The sequence below is a fragment of the Hippocampus guttulatus genome, chromosome 4 (genome assembly GCF_054856545.1).
Source record: "Hippocampus guttulatus isolate MCC_2025c chromosome 4, RoL_Hgut_1.0, whole genome shotgun sequence".
In the NCBI taxonomy this organism is placed as follows: Eukaryota; Metazoa; Chordata; class Actinopteri; order Syngnathiformes; family Syngnathidae; genus Hippocampus; species Hippocampus guttulatus.
Genome location: NC_141264.1, coordinates 22,765,315 through 22,782,011, shown reverse-complemented (window position 1 = coordinate 22,782,011; position 16,697 = coordinate 22,765,315). Strand labels below are relative to the sequence as shown.

At 43.9% G+C, this 16,697-nt stretch overlaps 1 protein-coding gene across 4 annotated transcripts in view; it reads right to left on the bottom strand.

Moving 5' to 3' along the window:
- The window catches only part of cttnbp2 (cortactin binding protein 2), a 37,177-nt gene extending 20,766 nt beyond the window's left edge, over positions 1-16,411 (bottom strand). Inside the window, exons 1-3 of one of the 4 annotated variants that reach the window (XM_086108888.1) lie at positions 16,280-16,411; positions 15,302-15,466; positions 9,999-10,106 (exon numbers count right to left, since the gene is read on the bottom strand). In XM_086108888.1, coding sequence (XP_085965014.1) covers positions 9,999-10,106; positions 15,302-15,388 — 195 coding nt within the window. In that variant the 5' untranslated portion in view covers positions 15,389-15,466; positions 16,280-16,411. Of the gene's footprint in view, positions 1-9,998; positions 10,107-15,301; positions 15,722-16,279 lie in introns of those variants that run through there. The other 3 variants (XR_015100676.1, XM_086108889.1, XM_086108887.1) reach the window with 3 other exon arrangements.
- Positions 16,412-16,697: the final 286 nt, after the last annotated feature.

The window sequence follows — 16,697 nt, the reverse complement described above, 5'->3', positions numbered from 1 at the left end:
AGCACATGTATGGCGCCTCATGTGTCATGCAAGAATCTCTCATAAAGTATATATATATAAATATATATATATATAACCTATCAAATATCATAATACGGACCATATTTCTGTAATCCTTAACGTGTCGCTTTAATGTCATACTTACATATAGCAATTCCCTCTCTAATGTTACATAGTTACACTGAATGTAATGTCTATCCACATGCAGGGCAGCATATTGACATCATATTTAATGTATGTACCCCAGATGTACCTTAATGACATCGTATTTTCTGTCTACGCCTTAATGTACCATAATTACACAATTTTTCATGTATAGTATATGCCTCCAATGTAACATATTTACATCATAAAATGAACCAAATTTATGACCCGACCTTTCAATATTCGAAACATAATTTTCTTCTTGCATGAAATGTTCCATACCACTCCAACATCCCACATTATTTCTCAATGTCCGCAAGTGGAGTCTATTGTCACTAATTTGCCTCGAACCATTATATAAATTCAGGTGGTCCTCATTGACACCCGAATTAATGTACCGTCGTCTAATAGAGCCTATTTATGTCATCATTTCACGTGTGTACCTCAAATCTCATATTTATGGTTTCAACACCTTTAATGTAGTACGCTTGCATCATATTGAAGGTCTCTAAACTCATATCGCATACTGTACGGCATATTTTACCTTCTTTATGCCTCATCAAGCATATTTGATGGATGCAACTACACGTACTTTGTACATACTGTCATGTCCTATCCACCTGTTTTTATTTGAAAAGGGCATCGTTGCATTTGCGAGTGCATGCGCCATTGTATCCGCCCCCCCCCCCCCCCCACTCTCATCTACAGTACTGTTCTTGTTGCAATGACTGGGAAAAAAGAACTCCCACGCTCGCCGGTCTCAGATGCCACGACAACAACTACACACAAGCGCAGCAGATGAAAGAAAAGCTTTTGCTCTTCTCTCTTTTGATGCCGGCCAGAAAAGATGAACATCGAAACGGAAAAGAAGGGTTATTCTGCTCCATCCTCCGCATCATTTCCATTTCTTTCGCTCTGGTAACACGAGGTGGACCTTTCGCAGCTGCTACCTTCATTCACACACACACACAAACGGGACAATGCTTGTGCGCGTGTGTGCGAAAGTGTTAATTGATGCGCGAACACGACGGCGGAACCAAAGAGAAGACGACACTCTTTGCCGAATCACGCTTGAGTGTGGCCTGCATCACATTTCCTCCGATGGCCACCAATTCACTGATTGCTAGTTGCGTTGGATTATGGAAGAAGAATAAAGAAGCCGTTGGACAAGTTGAGGTCGGGATAGTCCGACTTTCACATTTGTCGTCATGGAAATAACGAAGCGTCATGAGTTAAGATGGTGTTACGATGTTCGTATTGGTTGCGACGCTTGAACTCATGACGCCAGAGAATGCAATGACAGTGAATGTAAGGCCGTGTTCAAATCAAAAATAAAGAGGACAATCAGCCATCTCATTACCTCCGCGTCCCGCATCCTCGACGCATAATTTTCCCGCGGGATGCGCAGTTTCAAATAATGTGCGTTTTTGGGACGCAAGGAAATTTCTCAGTCAAAACAAAAAAAAAAAACTACGGTACATCATTTTTTCCCAGCAACGATCGCTTATTGACAATCGCTGCCAGTGTTGTTTTGATCTCGCGTTAAGTAATCTGGCGTGAGGAGATTTCCGTTCTCGCGAGACGAGATTGGCAAGATCACCCACCCCCCCAAAAAAGATTTTCTTCAGTTAATTTTTTTTTTCTGCACATAATTTCTTGTTTATGAATATCGGTGTTGAAATTTAAACTTGTGCAATTCATTAATTCATCAACAAAATACATGTACTGGACAAATCTATCCTTTATAAAAATATAATTTATGACAGCCCTTGTAAAAATAACATCAAAGGTGGGCAATACTATGAATAAAAACAAGATGCAGTGATAGCTTGATTTACAAGTTGGTTTACCGAGAGCAGGTAGCTCGTACTTGTACTTGTGAATGAAGGCAACGACAAAATATTATAACGACAGAGAACTAGACGACTGGGCGGTGGGTTTGATTCCCAATCGGCGTTCCGGAAGGTGACGAAAGCGGGAAGAAGAAGAGATGATGAGGAGTGAAAGATTGGCCTCAATAAGAGTGGAAGAGGAAGGAGGAGGAGGAGTGTTGCAAGCGGAGAAGATTAGACGGGAGAGAAGGGACGTTGGCTCTGACCTACTTCCGCTCAGCTCTTCACCAATCCTTCCTCTTCATCACCGACCAGTTTTGTGTGCCGTAATAAACTGATGACAATGGGTTAGTACAGGGGTGGGCAAACTTTTTGGCTCGGGGGCCGCATTGACTTTTAAAATTTGACAGAAGGGCCAGGTCAGCACGAGCTATGGTACATTAAAAAAAAAAAAACTGCATTTGTTGACAGTCCATATCAAACATCAACAGAACAAAAGCATAAAAGTACGGTATTAATATACTTTTTTTAAATGACAAAAGTGTTGTTGATGACCTATTTTAGCCTGTGCATCGCTGCAGATGGGTTGTGATCAGACCAGTAGAAGTAGAGCGATACAGAGGTACTAGGTGGTCGAAAAGATTGCCCCCCCCCGTGTTCTGCAACTTCAAGTCAATGCGCCACCTGGCGGTGTAATGCCTGTCATTACAAGTCCAATTGAAATGAATGCAATCATTCACATCGAACCTTAATTGTGGACCAACCTTCGGCGGGCCGGATTAAAAAGACCAACGGGCCGGATTCGGCCCGCGGGCCGTAGTTTGCCCACCACTGGGTTAGTATCTCAATCTGTTTATTGCATATATTATGGAACTGTGATTACAAATTTAACTGATTCTGTCAGCCTTTTTGACATGTTTGTAAACCGAGGCAATGGTTCACATCGAAATGAATGGAAATCAAATTAATCCATCGCAGCCCCAAAACTCTTGTGCTTATCTTTACCATATGTGTGGTTAAAAATAAATGTCAAGAAATGAGTAAAAACACGCTCTTATAAAGCAAAATTGCCACACCTTCATTTCCATCCCGGCAAATTTGTCTTTATCAGTTCAAAATCAATTCTGAAAGTGGAATGCCACATTGTCGTTTAAAAGAAAAAAAACTTCTCGGTTTGCCTCACGATGTCAGCTATTTTGGCGTGATTACTCCGACATTAACTGTTCATTGTCTTAATTAAAGATAACCTACAATGCAATTGATAACATACATACTGTAGAGAGGTTTTTGGGGTTGTTTTTTATATTATAAGTCAATCACAACTCTTAACACCGCCGTTATTACTTTTTGATTGGATCGCACTCTTCATTTAATTTTTTTAAAAATAAATAAGGCAACTCAAGGTGCTTTACATGAGTTAAAACTGACGCCCATGAGCCATAATGCCTCATTTTGCGCCACCTCAGCGAATTATGACATTACAACCGATCACAAAATCTGCATAAAATGCAAAATATCATCTGATCTAGACAATCAGTACAGTCAGCTTAAAACACACATCTGCAATGTCGAGACAAAGGCTTTTGACGCAACATGGCAGGAGAAGTCAAATAATCTTTCACACCGTCCCATCTCTAATAATACATCCGCAAGCCTCTTTCACCCACATACGCAGCACCTTATAATCATCATTTGATCAATTTAGATGAGTTATAAAATCGTTGTCTGACACTGACAACCGCTTTCAACGTAAGAGGATGTACAGTAAGAAGTGAGTCTCAGGTGGTATACTCCACACTTGCCAGCATCGCATAATACCCAAACACATATACACCGACCTGCATTTTTTTTTTTTTTTAAACCTCTCTCACACTACCTAAAAACGGTGGAATATTGCCAGGCAATCCCGTCCTCAATCTGAGTCAGTGGAGTTGCTGCAGGACACCGAAACTGCGAAAAAATGCATCCGGCATACTAAAAGTGTATTTTTTTTTTTTGACGTGAAAATACCAAATGCATCATGCATGCATCCATACGAGCACTCGGACACGCTTTCACCCCCCCGTGGGAGCCAAGAGAAGCCTTCAACTGACAGCACTTGGGAAAGAAGAGGGGGGAAAGGAAAAAAAAAAAGAGAAAAGAAAAAAGGAAAAAAGCTAGGCTTTCCGGAGGCTTCCGGGAATGGAGGCGGAGTGTGTGGGAGGGGGCGTAGAGCTGCAAAGATTGACACTCGGGGTCTTTTCAGGCTCATTCTGGAGCGGAATATCAGTGGGTGGCGGTGAAACACGAGGCGGAAAGCCTGCGGAGGAGGGTCCAGGTAGAGGGGGTCTGGTTGCTAGGCAGCCCACCAATAAGAGCGGCATACTGAGTGTGTGTCATTGCGTGTGTGCGTGCTTAGCTGGCAAGAGCTAGCATAATGAATGCTAACTATTTCATGCCATTTCTCATAACGGGATAAAACTGATGATGGTGGAAAATGTGATGCCCACAATCACTGAAAGTCACGTGATCACAAAGTCAAGTTTGTTTTTGTGGAAAGGTGGGCAGAGATTTTGTCTGAGATTCTTTTGTCATGACATCACTCAAGTTGGGTTATTCGAATCCTAGTATCGCTAACACACGCACGTAGCAACAAGTCGATTGTGGACACACGATATGATGACAACAACTAGTCAGACGACACAACAGACATCAAGTAGACACGCCCGACTCAACTCCGCAAAGATGTGATACATGACAAGAAGCGACGAGGAAGTTTACGAATTTATTACCGATGCGGAGTTCACCGTAAGAGCACACTGCAGATATGATCAGATCAATATTATTACAGATCATTCATCAAAATGAAATAGGCATAGCAAGTTAAATCTTGATAGAAAGTAAATAATAAATCCTCTAAATTCCGACATCCCCTACAAAGCCGACGATTCCAAATTTGACCAAATCCTCCGTAGTTCTCACCGCAGTTTGAAGTGCTGTCATGTGCGACAGCAGTGTATCTCGCAAGAGCTCAAAGGATGAGGTCTGTGCGTGTTTTTTTTTAAATCCTTTCTCCTCCATAATGATTCCAAAACCCGACTGTGTATTAGGAGAACCGCCAAAAACTCAGCAAGTGTTGTCGTCGATATCAAGGTGCTACGACTACAGTGTCACGTATGACATGTTGCATCGTTGGGATCTTTTGCTATCCACGTCTTCTAAACCAGGTTAGTATCGCAGCCAAGACACACACACACACGCAGTGTAGGTGTGTCTGTTGCGCATGTATAATTTGCGGCGTCACACTCCGCTTGCTACAACTGCTCTTTTGCTAAATACACGGTACAACGCGTTGTTATTTTCATGTAGTTAAGTTTTAACACCGCCAGCAAGGTTAAGAACAAATCACTTAGACTGATTTATCCTTCGGCAAATTAAGAACGCTTCACGGGCTTTTTGAGGTCGTATGACAATCAAGGTGAAACAAAACGCGGTGCGAGCAGTGAAATTAGAAGAAAAGAGAAGTCAACGTACATTCCGGACCTTGGATCTCAGCAGCATGTTGACATACATTGCTAACAAACGTTATTCCAGAGCAGCTGAAGTAAAGTATGATTACATTAGAGGTTAAGTCTTAGCATCGGGGGACTGATGGTGTAACACGCGGGTCGTCAATTTAACCGGTGCATGCGTGAAGGGTTTCCACGGCAACCGTCTCCAGCTGAGCCATACTCTCTGGTTTAATAGACGGCGTAAACGCGCAATGACACAATTACAAACGACGGCTGATGTGGGGGGCAGAGAAAGAAAAAATATATATATTTTTGAGGATGAAGGAAGCGAGAGGGCAGCGCGCCGAGTGCAAACGCCGGAGAAGCCCAGCAACAGGACGTGCCTTAAATAGCGAGATGCTGGCTGCCAACGTCACGCCGCCCGAAGCATGTGTTATGTTACGTTGCGTTGTCCTGAGCATGTATAGCCCGGCTGCTGACAGCAGCTTAGTCATATGGCGGGGAACACGTGACCTCACGGGCACCGACGTTCCGGGAATTCAGAGCTCCCGTCACGGTCGCCCGCTCGCAATTCTACTCAAAGCTTTCATGGCAACACTCTATTATTACTTATTCCTAAAGTGTGGTTCACGGCCAAGTTATCACATTTCATGATCTCGTGCGCACCCACACACACACACACACAAAATGACCAAACTATTTTTTTTCCCCCGACAATTGAGCCTTGTCCACGCCGTCTCGGATTCACGCTTAAATTTGGTAGAAATTGGATATTTCCAGTACATCTTTGAGACTTCCTGTCTTTTGTGGCAGCTTCCGGGGAGGATTTGTTTTTCTTTTTTGTGGGTCAACTCATGATAGACACGCCAAACATAGTTCATGTTGCTAAATCAAATTTGCTTCATTGCATTTTGCCTCCTCACTCATATTATTAGAAAAAAAATGCAAGTTTTCATCCTACCGTTTTTTCCGCACTAAAAGGCGCACCTAAAAGACTTCTATTTTCTTAAAAGCTCACAGCTCGTCTTAAAATCCGATGCGCCTTGTGTATGGTCATTACGGTAATATTTCGACCCCCCAAAATGGCTCCTTGCTCGAGACATGCTGACAACACAGAGTTCAAACTTAAGGCGATCGGTTACGCATTTGAACACGGAAATAGAGCAGCGGCAAGAGAGTCAATGCTAGAACTTGCTGTTGGTGAATTGAACGGTGTCGCTGCTTTATTAAAAGGGTTTACTGACATCTGATCGTTCTGTTGGCGTTTCCTTGAGCGTAGGTCCATCTAGTGGATGCATTGTAGATTGCGTCTTATAATGTGGTGCCCCCAATCTATGAAAAAAATGACAAAATAGGCCATTCATTGAAGGTGCACCTTATAATCCAGTGCGCCTTTTAGTGTGGAAAATACGGTACAAATTCTGCCGGGGTACGGAATCTTCGTGGCCCAACTGTCGTGTAAAATGTGTTGACTGCTTATCCTGTTTCATTTCGGGAAATGATTCTTTCTCGAGATCTTTTCATGGAATCTATTCATGGCAGACATGTCAACCAAATTTCATGTTGGCACATGAGACTGGCTGTCGGGGCTGAATTTTCAAAAGATTCCACTACCAAGGCTGGACAGTACAAGAAGTTCATACTTTAAGGATCTTTGCAAATGACACTGACGGGCTGCGTCAAACCAAATTGGCAAACTTCCTGCTTGTTTTCAGGCATGACTTCCGAGACTTTTTTTTTTGTGGGTCTACTCATGACAGATTCGCCTACCAAATTTAACGCCCCTGAGGGGGACTGGCTGATACCACGTCGGTCTAGAGGGGTCCATCCCCTCCTGCTGCTGTGGCAGGACTCTGTAGGAATCATGGCCAGTATCCAAGTTTTCCACTGCCTCTTTAACATTCCTTTTAAACTGACAGCGCAAATGTCATGGGCAATGACTTCACAACCGCGAGTCTAGCGTTTAACAACCCGAGCACGAGGTGCAAAGACCTCTGAAAATCAGGTTGGTAGCGTCATCGCTGAACCTTTTGAAAAATCAGCCCCTGGAGCCAGTTTTAAACTTTGGTAATCCCGTCTATCAGGAACAGGACCCACAAAAAAAGTCTGAAGAGGTCATACCGGAATAGATACAGGAAGTCTTCCATTTTGGTTTGAAGTAGCCATTTTAGGGGTCGTTTCAAAGGATCCTTCAGACAAACATGAAATTTGGTAGCCACGTCTATCATGAGTAGATTTCGAAAAAAAAGTTGCAAGAGGCTGTGTGTAAAAATGACAGGAAGTCTGTCATCTTTGTTTCAAGCCACTCTTTTAGAGTGATTTTCACACTGTCCGGGTGCTGTTCAAAATTTGACAAACATATTGTAAGACGAGAGATGAGAGATGACACGGAATTTTTTTTGGTCATTCCGTTTCAGCGCAGCATTACACGTAAGGTTTGATTATATATACACACAGTATATATATACACGCACACACACACACCATAATATGCATATTGATATAATTACAATATTCAAACAAGTCAAAAACCTTGTTTGCGGGCTCTCCATTTAGCATCACTAGCAACTTTAATTTTTTATTTGTACGCCTCTACCCGTCGATGTCTGAAAATACCCGCGGTGAGAATTCCATAGAGATGCACAGTCCCCTTTTTGACGCGCTTGCGCTAATCATGTGATACCACCGCCATTGTTGTCGGGCTAATCATCTTACAGCCTCCTTTCTTTTTGCTTGGCCGAAACCCGATACGGCGGCTCAGCGTGGCTTTAGCCACATGCTAATTAATCTGCAGCTCCAAAGCTCCTTATTAATGCCCCAGAGTCTGGCGGTGAGTGACGGATCAGTGCTGGTGCATCGTCGCTGGAACTCGCTTACACGCTCATCTGGCATCGTTCCACGTCGTAAGACTTGTTACACTTTTTCAGGATGGAGTCAAAGCTACGGATGCCTTTTACCTCTTTCCTGATTTCCTGTATCCACACTGCGTGCCTCACATGACAAGGGTCTGCCACGGAACAAACGGGATCGTTACGCAACACACCGAAACTTGGCCGGGGCGGAGTGCAGACTTTCACCAAGATTTAAACATGAGACCAAAATTAATGAGTGAGCAGGCTCAGACTGAGTTTGGGTTCTTGTGGATGCGGATGACACTGCCCCACTTTCGTGCACCCGGTAACCTGATAACATGATAAACTGTCCACTGTAGTAACCGCTGTCCCTCAAAGGGTTCAAGGAGACATGGTAAAAAAATAAATAAAAATCAAATATAAAAATACACCAGGGGAGGTCTTTCATATAGTAAAAAAAATACATAAGTCACATTTTCAGCATCGGAATATTTTGAGGTTTCATGGGGATTATGTCTCAAAATGTCATTCAGGTTTCGTCATGGCGTCGGCAGCACGCATCAAGCAGCAGCGCACCTCGGCCAGGATCGGTATTGATTAACTTTTTTTATGAACAGAAGGACTTTTGTGACTCGTGCCATGCATCTTAGTCCAAAAACAAAAAAGAAAATTCCACTATTCTAACCAGATCGAATTGAAAACCTCTATTAAAATCAGACAAGATTTCACTTTGGGAATCTTGACATTTTTATTTTTGCTCACTATAAGATGTAGATCTTTACAATAAATTCAGACCATAAACCGCAACTTTCCCCCCCCCCCCCATCTTTAACCCAAGTGACGTATTCAAAGATGCTGCTTAAACTGCAGTTTGTCTATCCCAAGAGCTTCGCGTTCTACTCTATTCTTCACTTCTCTTTAAATTCACCACAGTCACGCTTAATGTTCTTTAATTTTTCAATGAGTTCCGTTTTTGTTGTTGTTGTTTTCTCTTCTATTTATAAATGTAATGCACAGGACTTAAAAGCCAGCACGTTCAATTTCGCTTCGTTTTATAGAATTTACTGAAAAGGTCCGGGCTGATATCTCAGCAGAGAGGAAGTGGCCCACCAAATCAAATAAAGGCCACACACACACACACACACACACACACACACACACACACACACACACACACACACACACACACACACACACACACACACACACACACACACACACACACACACTTGAATAATGTTGGAGGCAGAAACACCCAATCAGAGGAGTGACATGGAAATTTAAAAAGTTGCAAAAAGACAACTAAGAATAATAGAGGTCAACTAAATATATCCAGGAAGTAAAAACTTGCACTTCCTACCTCAGGCAGGTAAAAAATTCAAAATACCAAAATGAAAACAATAACGAAAAAACACACAGAACAGCAATTTGACAGTGGCCTGGTATGAAAATCAATTGCTGCCCAAATGTTGAATAAATAAATAAAAATAAACAGTTGACACTCAAGACATTTAGACAAATTAATTACACCTTCCCTCAGCACCGCTAAGATAGGCTAAACCAAGGCTACGCTACTTGGTATGAACCTCCCTGCACATCTGCGAGTGCTTGCAGTTGTGAAAAAAACCGAAAGGCAAACAAGTCGATGACTGCTTTATTTTAAATGGAGCCCAACTCACCCTGAGCGCCTCGATAACCAAATCGCGGGCCTCCAGCTCGCCTTCCATGATGCTCAGCAGGGTCAGCAGCTCCGGCTTGCTCAGGTTATCCATGTTGAAGTCGCATTTCTGAGAAAGCAAACACCAAAGTCAGGGTTTTTCCCGGGAATAAAATTTGAAGGCGGCGATCTCGGCATATTTACAGACTGGCACCAAGTTCGAAAAAAATCTCGACATCAGGAACACTGTTAAGAATTTGAACAGCGTGACATTGGCTGGGTGTGCTTGAATTAAATTTGCATCTCTCGTCCATATAGTTTGAACCGGATATTTGAAATAAAATAGAATCAAAAGCCTAGCATGTAGCATTACACGTTCAAGCATTGACAATGACCCTCCCCCACCATCCCCACCCCCGCAGCCGTCCAATTAGGCGAGCTATCTCGTCCTACCTCACAGCGATTAGAGCCTAATTATGTTTAGCTAGGTCATTAAGCAGCTCCTAGCGGCTAGCGGGCGAGGATGATTGTAATCGGGGTTGAATACACACCACTTCTTGCCACAATTAAAAGGTTTTTCCGCTCCACTTATGAAAGGCAAACAGTTTAGGTGTCGCTTCCGACAGGTCGGCTGGCTTGCCGACATGAATCCGACTCAAGATTACGCGGCCTCAGAATGAGGAAACCTGGCGTTTCAACGCATAATTCACAAGTTGATCACCTGTGACGAAATCTAAAAGGTAAGCATTTAACTGCTCACGGTCAGATCGGTATCGATCTACTTTGAAGTCCGGGAGAAGGCTGTACTCTGCGTCATTGGAAATTGCGGTCGCAGGTTTAAGGAAGGCAAATTTCAAACCTCTTAAGCCCACTTTGATCAAATTTAAGAGCTTCTATTTACGAGGAGTGGCAGTAAGGGATTCATCTTGTCTCACAATATAAAAGAAATTTAGTGGCAAGGAATTTTATGTTTGATTAGTCAACCGATCGGTTGTCGTGTAGCAACAGGCGCCGTACAATACAGTGTCAGCGTTAAGTCGCTTTCGCGTCCTTCATCGGCGATCGAATGTTATTTCAGCGCGCCGTTGAAGTCGGTAACAAGTTGTGACGGCATTGTCTCGGTGTCTGGAAAACGAGTCAATTCAGTCGTGGCACCTTGAGACGCAAACTTCAAAATAAAAGCATTTCTAGGCGTTGAGGTCCATACATGTAACATCCTGAGATGACCCAGTATGGCGCTCGAGCCTTCACTATAGGAGAGTAATAATAATTTGTAGAAGAAGTATTGTTCAAGTCAAAATTCAGAGCTCTTAGTATTTGGAGTGCCACAGCCTCACATCAACAGTGAAAATTTCATTGAACTAAATTTTTTCTCAGATTTCTTTTTTTCTCCCAAAGTCAGGACATTTGCAGTTCAACTTCCTCCCCCGATTATGTGTTGGTGCCATTTACAATGTCCCAAAATAAGCACAAACTTTCTTTTCGTGGTTTTGTGACAATTGCTCGCAACAAGTGTCGAAATTCTCAACTTGATCCCAACTTTGCGCTGTTCCCTTTTCACACAAGTATTTTATACCCTGTAAAACTAAATTCCATCCAACAGCAATCCAAGACACAAAACTTCTGCTAAGGATGTGACCAGCATTGGATCGTGTCAAAATCCCCCCCCCCCCACACCCCCCGCCCGACAAACAAGAATCTTCCCCCCTGCCGTAAGCCAGCTACAGCGAGTGTGACAGGGGCGAGCAAAGAGCAAAGTGCTTAATTTAACCAAGGCATGGCGGCGGTGATGGGGTCGGGGGTGCTGGAGAGGGTGGCAGGTGGGTTCGTTTGGGGTGCTGGGAGGGCGAAGATGCGGAAGAGATTGAGCTGAGGAGGCTCGACTACCATGTCGCCGGTGCACCTGTTTCGCCTTGCCGCCAAGCGAAAGTGTGGAGTGAACTCCGTAAGGGTGCAGGGGTGGGGGTGGGGGGGGGGGTGGTAGTGAGGAGGGGGGGGCTGACACGGTACTCCCAGCTATGCGCGCTGAGTCACTGAAATTAAGACCAATTTAGAAAGGTGTCTGGTGAACACAACCACCCCCTCCCCCCCTTTCCTCGCACCACCCCACTCCACAGCTCTTCACCTCATAACGCCACTCAAACCCACACAGACACTTTCACTCACTGCCTCTATGTAAAGCTGCCGCGGAAATAACCCGAAAGCTAAAACAGACCCACACAAAGATGGCAAACAATCGCATGTGGCAACCAGATTCTTCATGACGAATTGCCGCATCGGGGATTTAACGGGAAAGTCAGAATGTGCCGCGGGAGGACATTGCCACACATTCAGACAGTTGTTTTGTGGTGTGGCGCATTCATATAATGAGATGCGTGGTCTCACCGGCAACAAAGGGGAATGGACAGTGTATCAAGGTGTTAAACTTCACACTGTCCTGACACACTGACAGTGTTGAGACACCAGTGCGAGTTGGGAAGCCAGCAAATTTGTTGGTCGACTTCAAACCCCCGTTCTGCGTTGTAGCTTGGACACAGGACAGTGGGCTGGCAAAAAGTCGAGAAATAAGACTGCTTGGATGGCCAATGTCAGGTGTACCCAAAATTAGTGATAGACCGATATAATTTTTAGTCGCCAAAGAGGTCGATAACCGACAGTTGGAGCTGATATTCGTTTGCGGTAGAAGTGAAATGAATGGGGTCCAAGTTTTGAGCAGTACAAACTCCCAACACTTGGTCGAATGAAATGTTTACAAACCAGCTTTTCAGATTTGCAACTTGTTAACGTTTTGTTTTAAATTTTAGAAAATAGACATCTTTGTTTCAAAATCCAAACGAAAATTGCAGGGAGCTTGCACGCAAAGCAGCGGCTCTTATAAAGTTGAATGAAAATATCAAAATATAAATAGGTCCCGAACAATTTGCTACAGCAAATAGAAGCTCACAAAATTCAAGACAATGATGACTAACTCCTCGCGTGTGATATGGGGCGAGCCCTACCACTACTAGGTAAAATCTGATTAACTGACACCCCTACCCCAAAAAATAAAAATTAACGTTCAAAAATAAAAGGTTGTGATTGGGTAGAGATGCCACAAAATGGCGGAAAAGCTCTTAAAATGGAGAGGATCATAAAGCATCAACACCATGCACCTTGCATGTACACAATCATGAACTCATGTTATATGAAAGACTGTTTTCAGTACAGAAATCATTCATCACAAACAAACCACCTACACGTGAGCTTCAAAAATAGTCTTAGCTAGCATACTAGCACAAACCGATGTCACATCACATATGGCCAGAACGATAGGCTCTCTAGCATTTTACACTGACACTATTAAGTCATTAAAATATTCATTTACACATGATTAAAAAAATGTTAGCGAATACAGAGAAATTATAATGGCAATGTCAGCTACAGAGGTGATTACTAGCTACATCAGGAGAGAAGCAGAAAATTTCAGTTTCACTTTTGGTGCACGAGGTGCATTCAAGGACTGACAATAAAACAGGAAATCTCAAAACACGGGGAAAAAAAATATTGATCAATTAACCATACAAGACAAGAGCGTCGGCCGCTATCAGACTGAAGTTAAGCACCCGATACTCAACTAGCCACAATTGTCACTGTCCTGTCCATGTAAGGGGGGGATGCACAATTGTGATATTTTGACACCTGACCCACATTTCTCCCAAATGTCTCTGTCAGAAATTTTAGGTAACAAACCAAATGCTGACATCACTTCATTTTCCGAATGTAGGAAAATGCAGCGTGAAAGTTTACACTGTGCATGTTTGTCATATGGTACTAAAGTGTCTGATGACAGCATTGTTTCACTTTTTTTTTTTTGTAGGGTCACAACACAGAGTCTGCGTGAACAAAATGTCAAAATGGACAAAGCCTTATTATTGATTCCACTGCAAAACATTTCAGCATGGACAGGCACCGAAACGCTCGAGAACAAAGCAATGTTGGCAGAAATCCTGCAAGTACTCGAGCCCAGATACTTGTGTACATAAAATAATCTGGTAAAAGCAGAAGTAGTCCTCGTCAAGAAGTCAACTCCTATACTTGTGCAAAGGTTCCAACTCTGAAATTGATAAATATTCCAAAATTCATTTTTACTTGAAGTGACCCATTCGGGATTTTATGCTGTTGATTCCGATACAATCAACCATGAGTGAGATCGGTCGAGATTTTTATACGGAAATCCGTCAATCACAATTGGTGCACCGCTGACTGTCAATTATATACAACAACTGTTTTTGAAACTCGGCACAATGAGTAAAAAAACTTCTCTGCACACAAAATAGTTCATTTAACATACCCATACTGAATACTCGCTCAGCTAATTAAACTATACGATACCTGTATGTTGTTGTTTTTTTGGGGGGGGTTGTTGTTTTTTTCTTCCAGATTTAATCAGTGAAGCTGGTGGTTTTTAGGTGGGCAAAACGCACTTGCCATTGGAACTAGATTTTTAAAAATATATGTATTTGATTGGGCCATGGATTGGAAGTATCTCAAAATCTTAAAGTAGTCATTATTTTCATAAATAAGGAATACAACGTATGGACTCGTTTTCAAGTGTAGGGAGCAAAAGTGAAATTGTCAAGAAAATAAATACTCGAGTAGAGAAGTGACACCTGGAAAATGTATCAAAATGCAGTCACAAACTATATTTGTAGTTGATTACTTGGCACCACTGCAAGTAGGTGTCTGTCAACTAATGAAGCTGGAGCATCTGGTCACAGCCAACTGAAGAAATAGCACCTCCGCAGGGTCCAAACGCTTCCCAGGGAACCCGAGAAGTTCCGCTTGGATCCACTTGAGAACCTGCATCATGTCACAAACTAACCTGTCAACATATCCACACTTGAAATATTTCGGTAAGGCCTTATAGTTTGACAAAACGTGTACAAATGTCATCGCTGCTAGCAACGTGAAGCCATTTCATGTGTCACTTCTCCATCACGGCACGAAGGTAAGAAGAAGCCTCGAGGCGAACAAAAGAATTCTCCATCACGAAGGAACCCAAGCTGAAGTAAACCTCGTCATTATTGTCACGGTCGGCTAACGATGCATGAGGCGCTATCTTTCATGGAGTGGGTGGGCTGTCTGGTTCGGTCCTTCTGGGCCGAAGCGACGCGGACGCTTGTTGTCCTCCGGACATTATCGCGAGGAGCCCGGCGGCCACTCACCGCTGATTCATGGGCGACATTCCTCGCCCTGACTCTGACTAAGAGCCCCCCCACCCCCGCAGCCGCCTCCGCTTTCACCGGCCCCAGGTGTTTTCCGCGATACTCCCCCTCGGCGTCTTACCGTGTCGACGCTTCCCAGCACGGCGGCGGTCAGCGATTGCTGTGCCGGGGGAGGAGGCTGCTCTCCGCTGGCTCCCTCCGACGCCATCTTCGTACTGTGGCGGTGTGCTGCCTGCCGGAGAGCGGGCGCGGGCTCATCCGCCGCCGCTCGTTAACTAGTTCGCAGCTGGACGAGAGTCATCCGCACACACAGGGCGACATGAGTCCGACATGGAGGGAGGAAGGAGGAGAAAACAAGGTGGTGAAGGAGAAGACGAAGAGGGGCGCGAGGGGTGTCGAGTGGGACAGGAGCGGAGAGGAGCCGGCGGACCAATGAGTCGGTGGAGCAGCGGTGGAGGGAGACGATGGGAGGGAGGGAGGCGAGTAATGGAGGGGGGCGGGCTAGGCAGGCGGACAAATCCAGATGTAAAAGGAGGCGCGTGCTCCGTGGTGACTGACAACAACATTTGTGGGCGAGAAAGAAAGCTGCTCGAAAATATATCATCGTCACTCTGTTCTATCAAAATGTGTCGCAAACTACAGCATAGTATAATATACCGGAATATATGAATGCCCCCCCCCCGCCCATTTAAAAAAAGATTTTAGCAACCCCCAAAGTCACCCATACCGGTCCGCGCCCCAGCGGTTGGGGACCCCAGGGGTAGATCATCTAGTACTGTTGCGTATAGACTTCTGTAGTGGTCTGGTGGTGCAGTAAAGTACAATCTAGTTTCTGAATAGTGTGTCACGTCGTATGAGATACTAGTGGAGTAAAATAAAGTGTAGCATTGTATAGTATTGAACAGTAAAGTGTATTGTCGTGTAGTAAAGTGCTGAACAAATGTATGAGAGCAGCAGCCGTAAATGATCTCTAAATGGAACCAACTGTAAGTGATATGAAATGAACATAGTGTACAGTACAACGTACAGTGGTGGCTGGGAAAGAGCCCGATGTGTCATTGCCATGTCCGCGGAATCAGAAGCGCTCCGTTAATCTTACCCAAGTCAACGCTCCCGCTTCAACTCTCCCCGCTATGGATTTGTTTGTCCCGGCACGGCGGGAAAGGGAGCACGGAGGCCTTCTCGGCTCCCAGATGTGGTTTCAGGATTAGCGGATGTAGTTGATCCGGGCTGCTGGCGCAGAATGAGGTTAGCGCGTCTCTATTTAGGTCAAACGTTGGCAGCTAGCGCCGCTGACGTTTCCTCTTACTCCCCATTTCAATACTCTCAAATGCGCGTGATGTGGGAACAAAGCACTTGCTTCTATAGCAGAACAGAATAGTTTTGAGGAGCATATATATATGTAGAGAAGCATTGTCTTTTTTTTGTACCAAGCTATGAAATCCCGGTATTAGAGTATTGTATTGTATTGTGTAGTATTCTCTATTATAGTGTGACTATAGTATACTACTGGCATA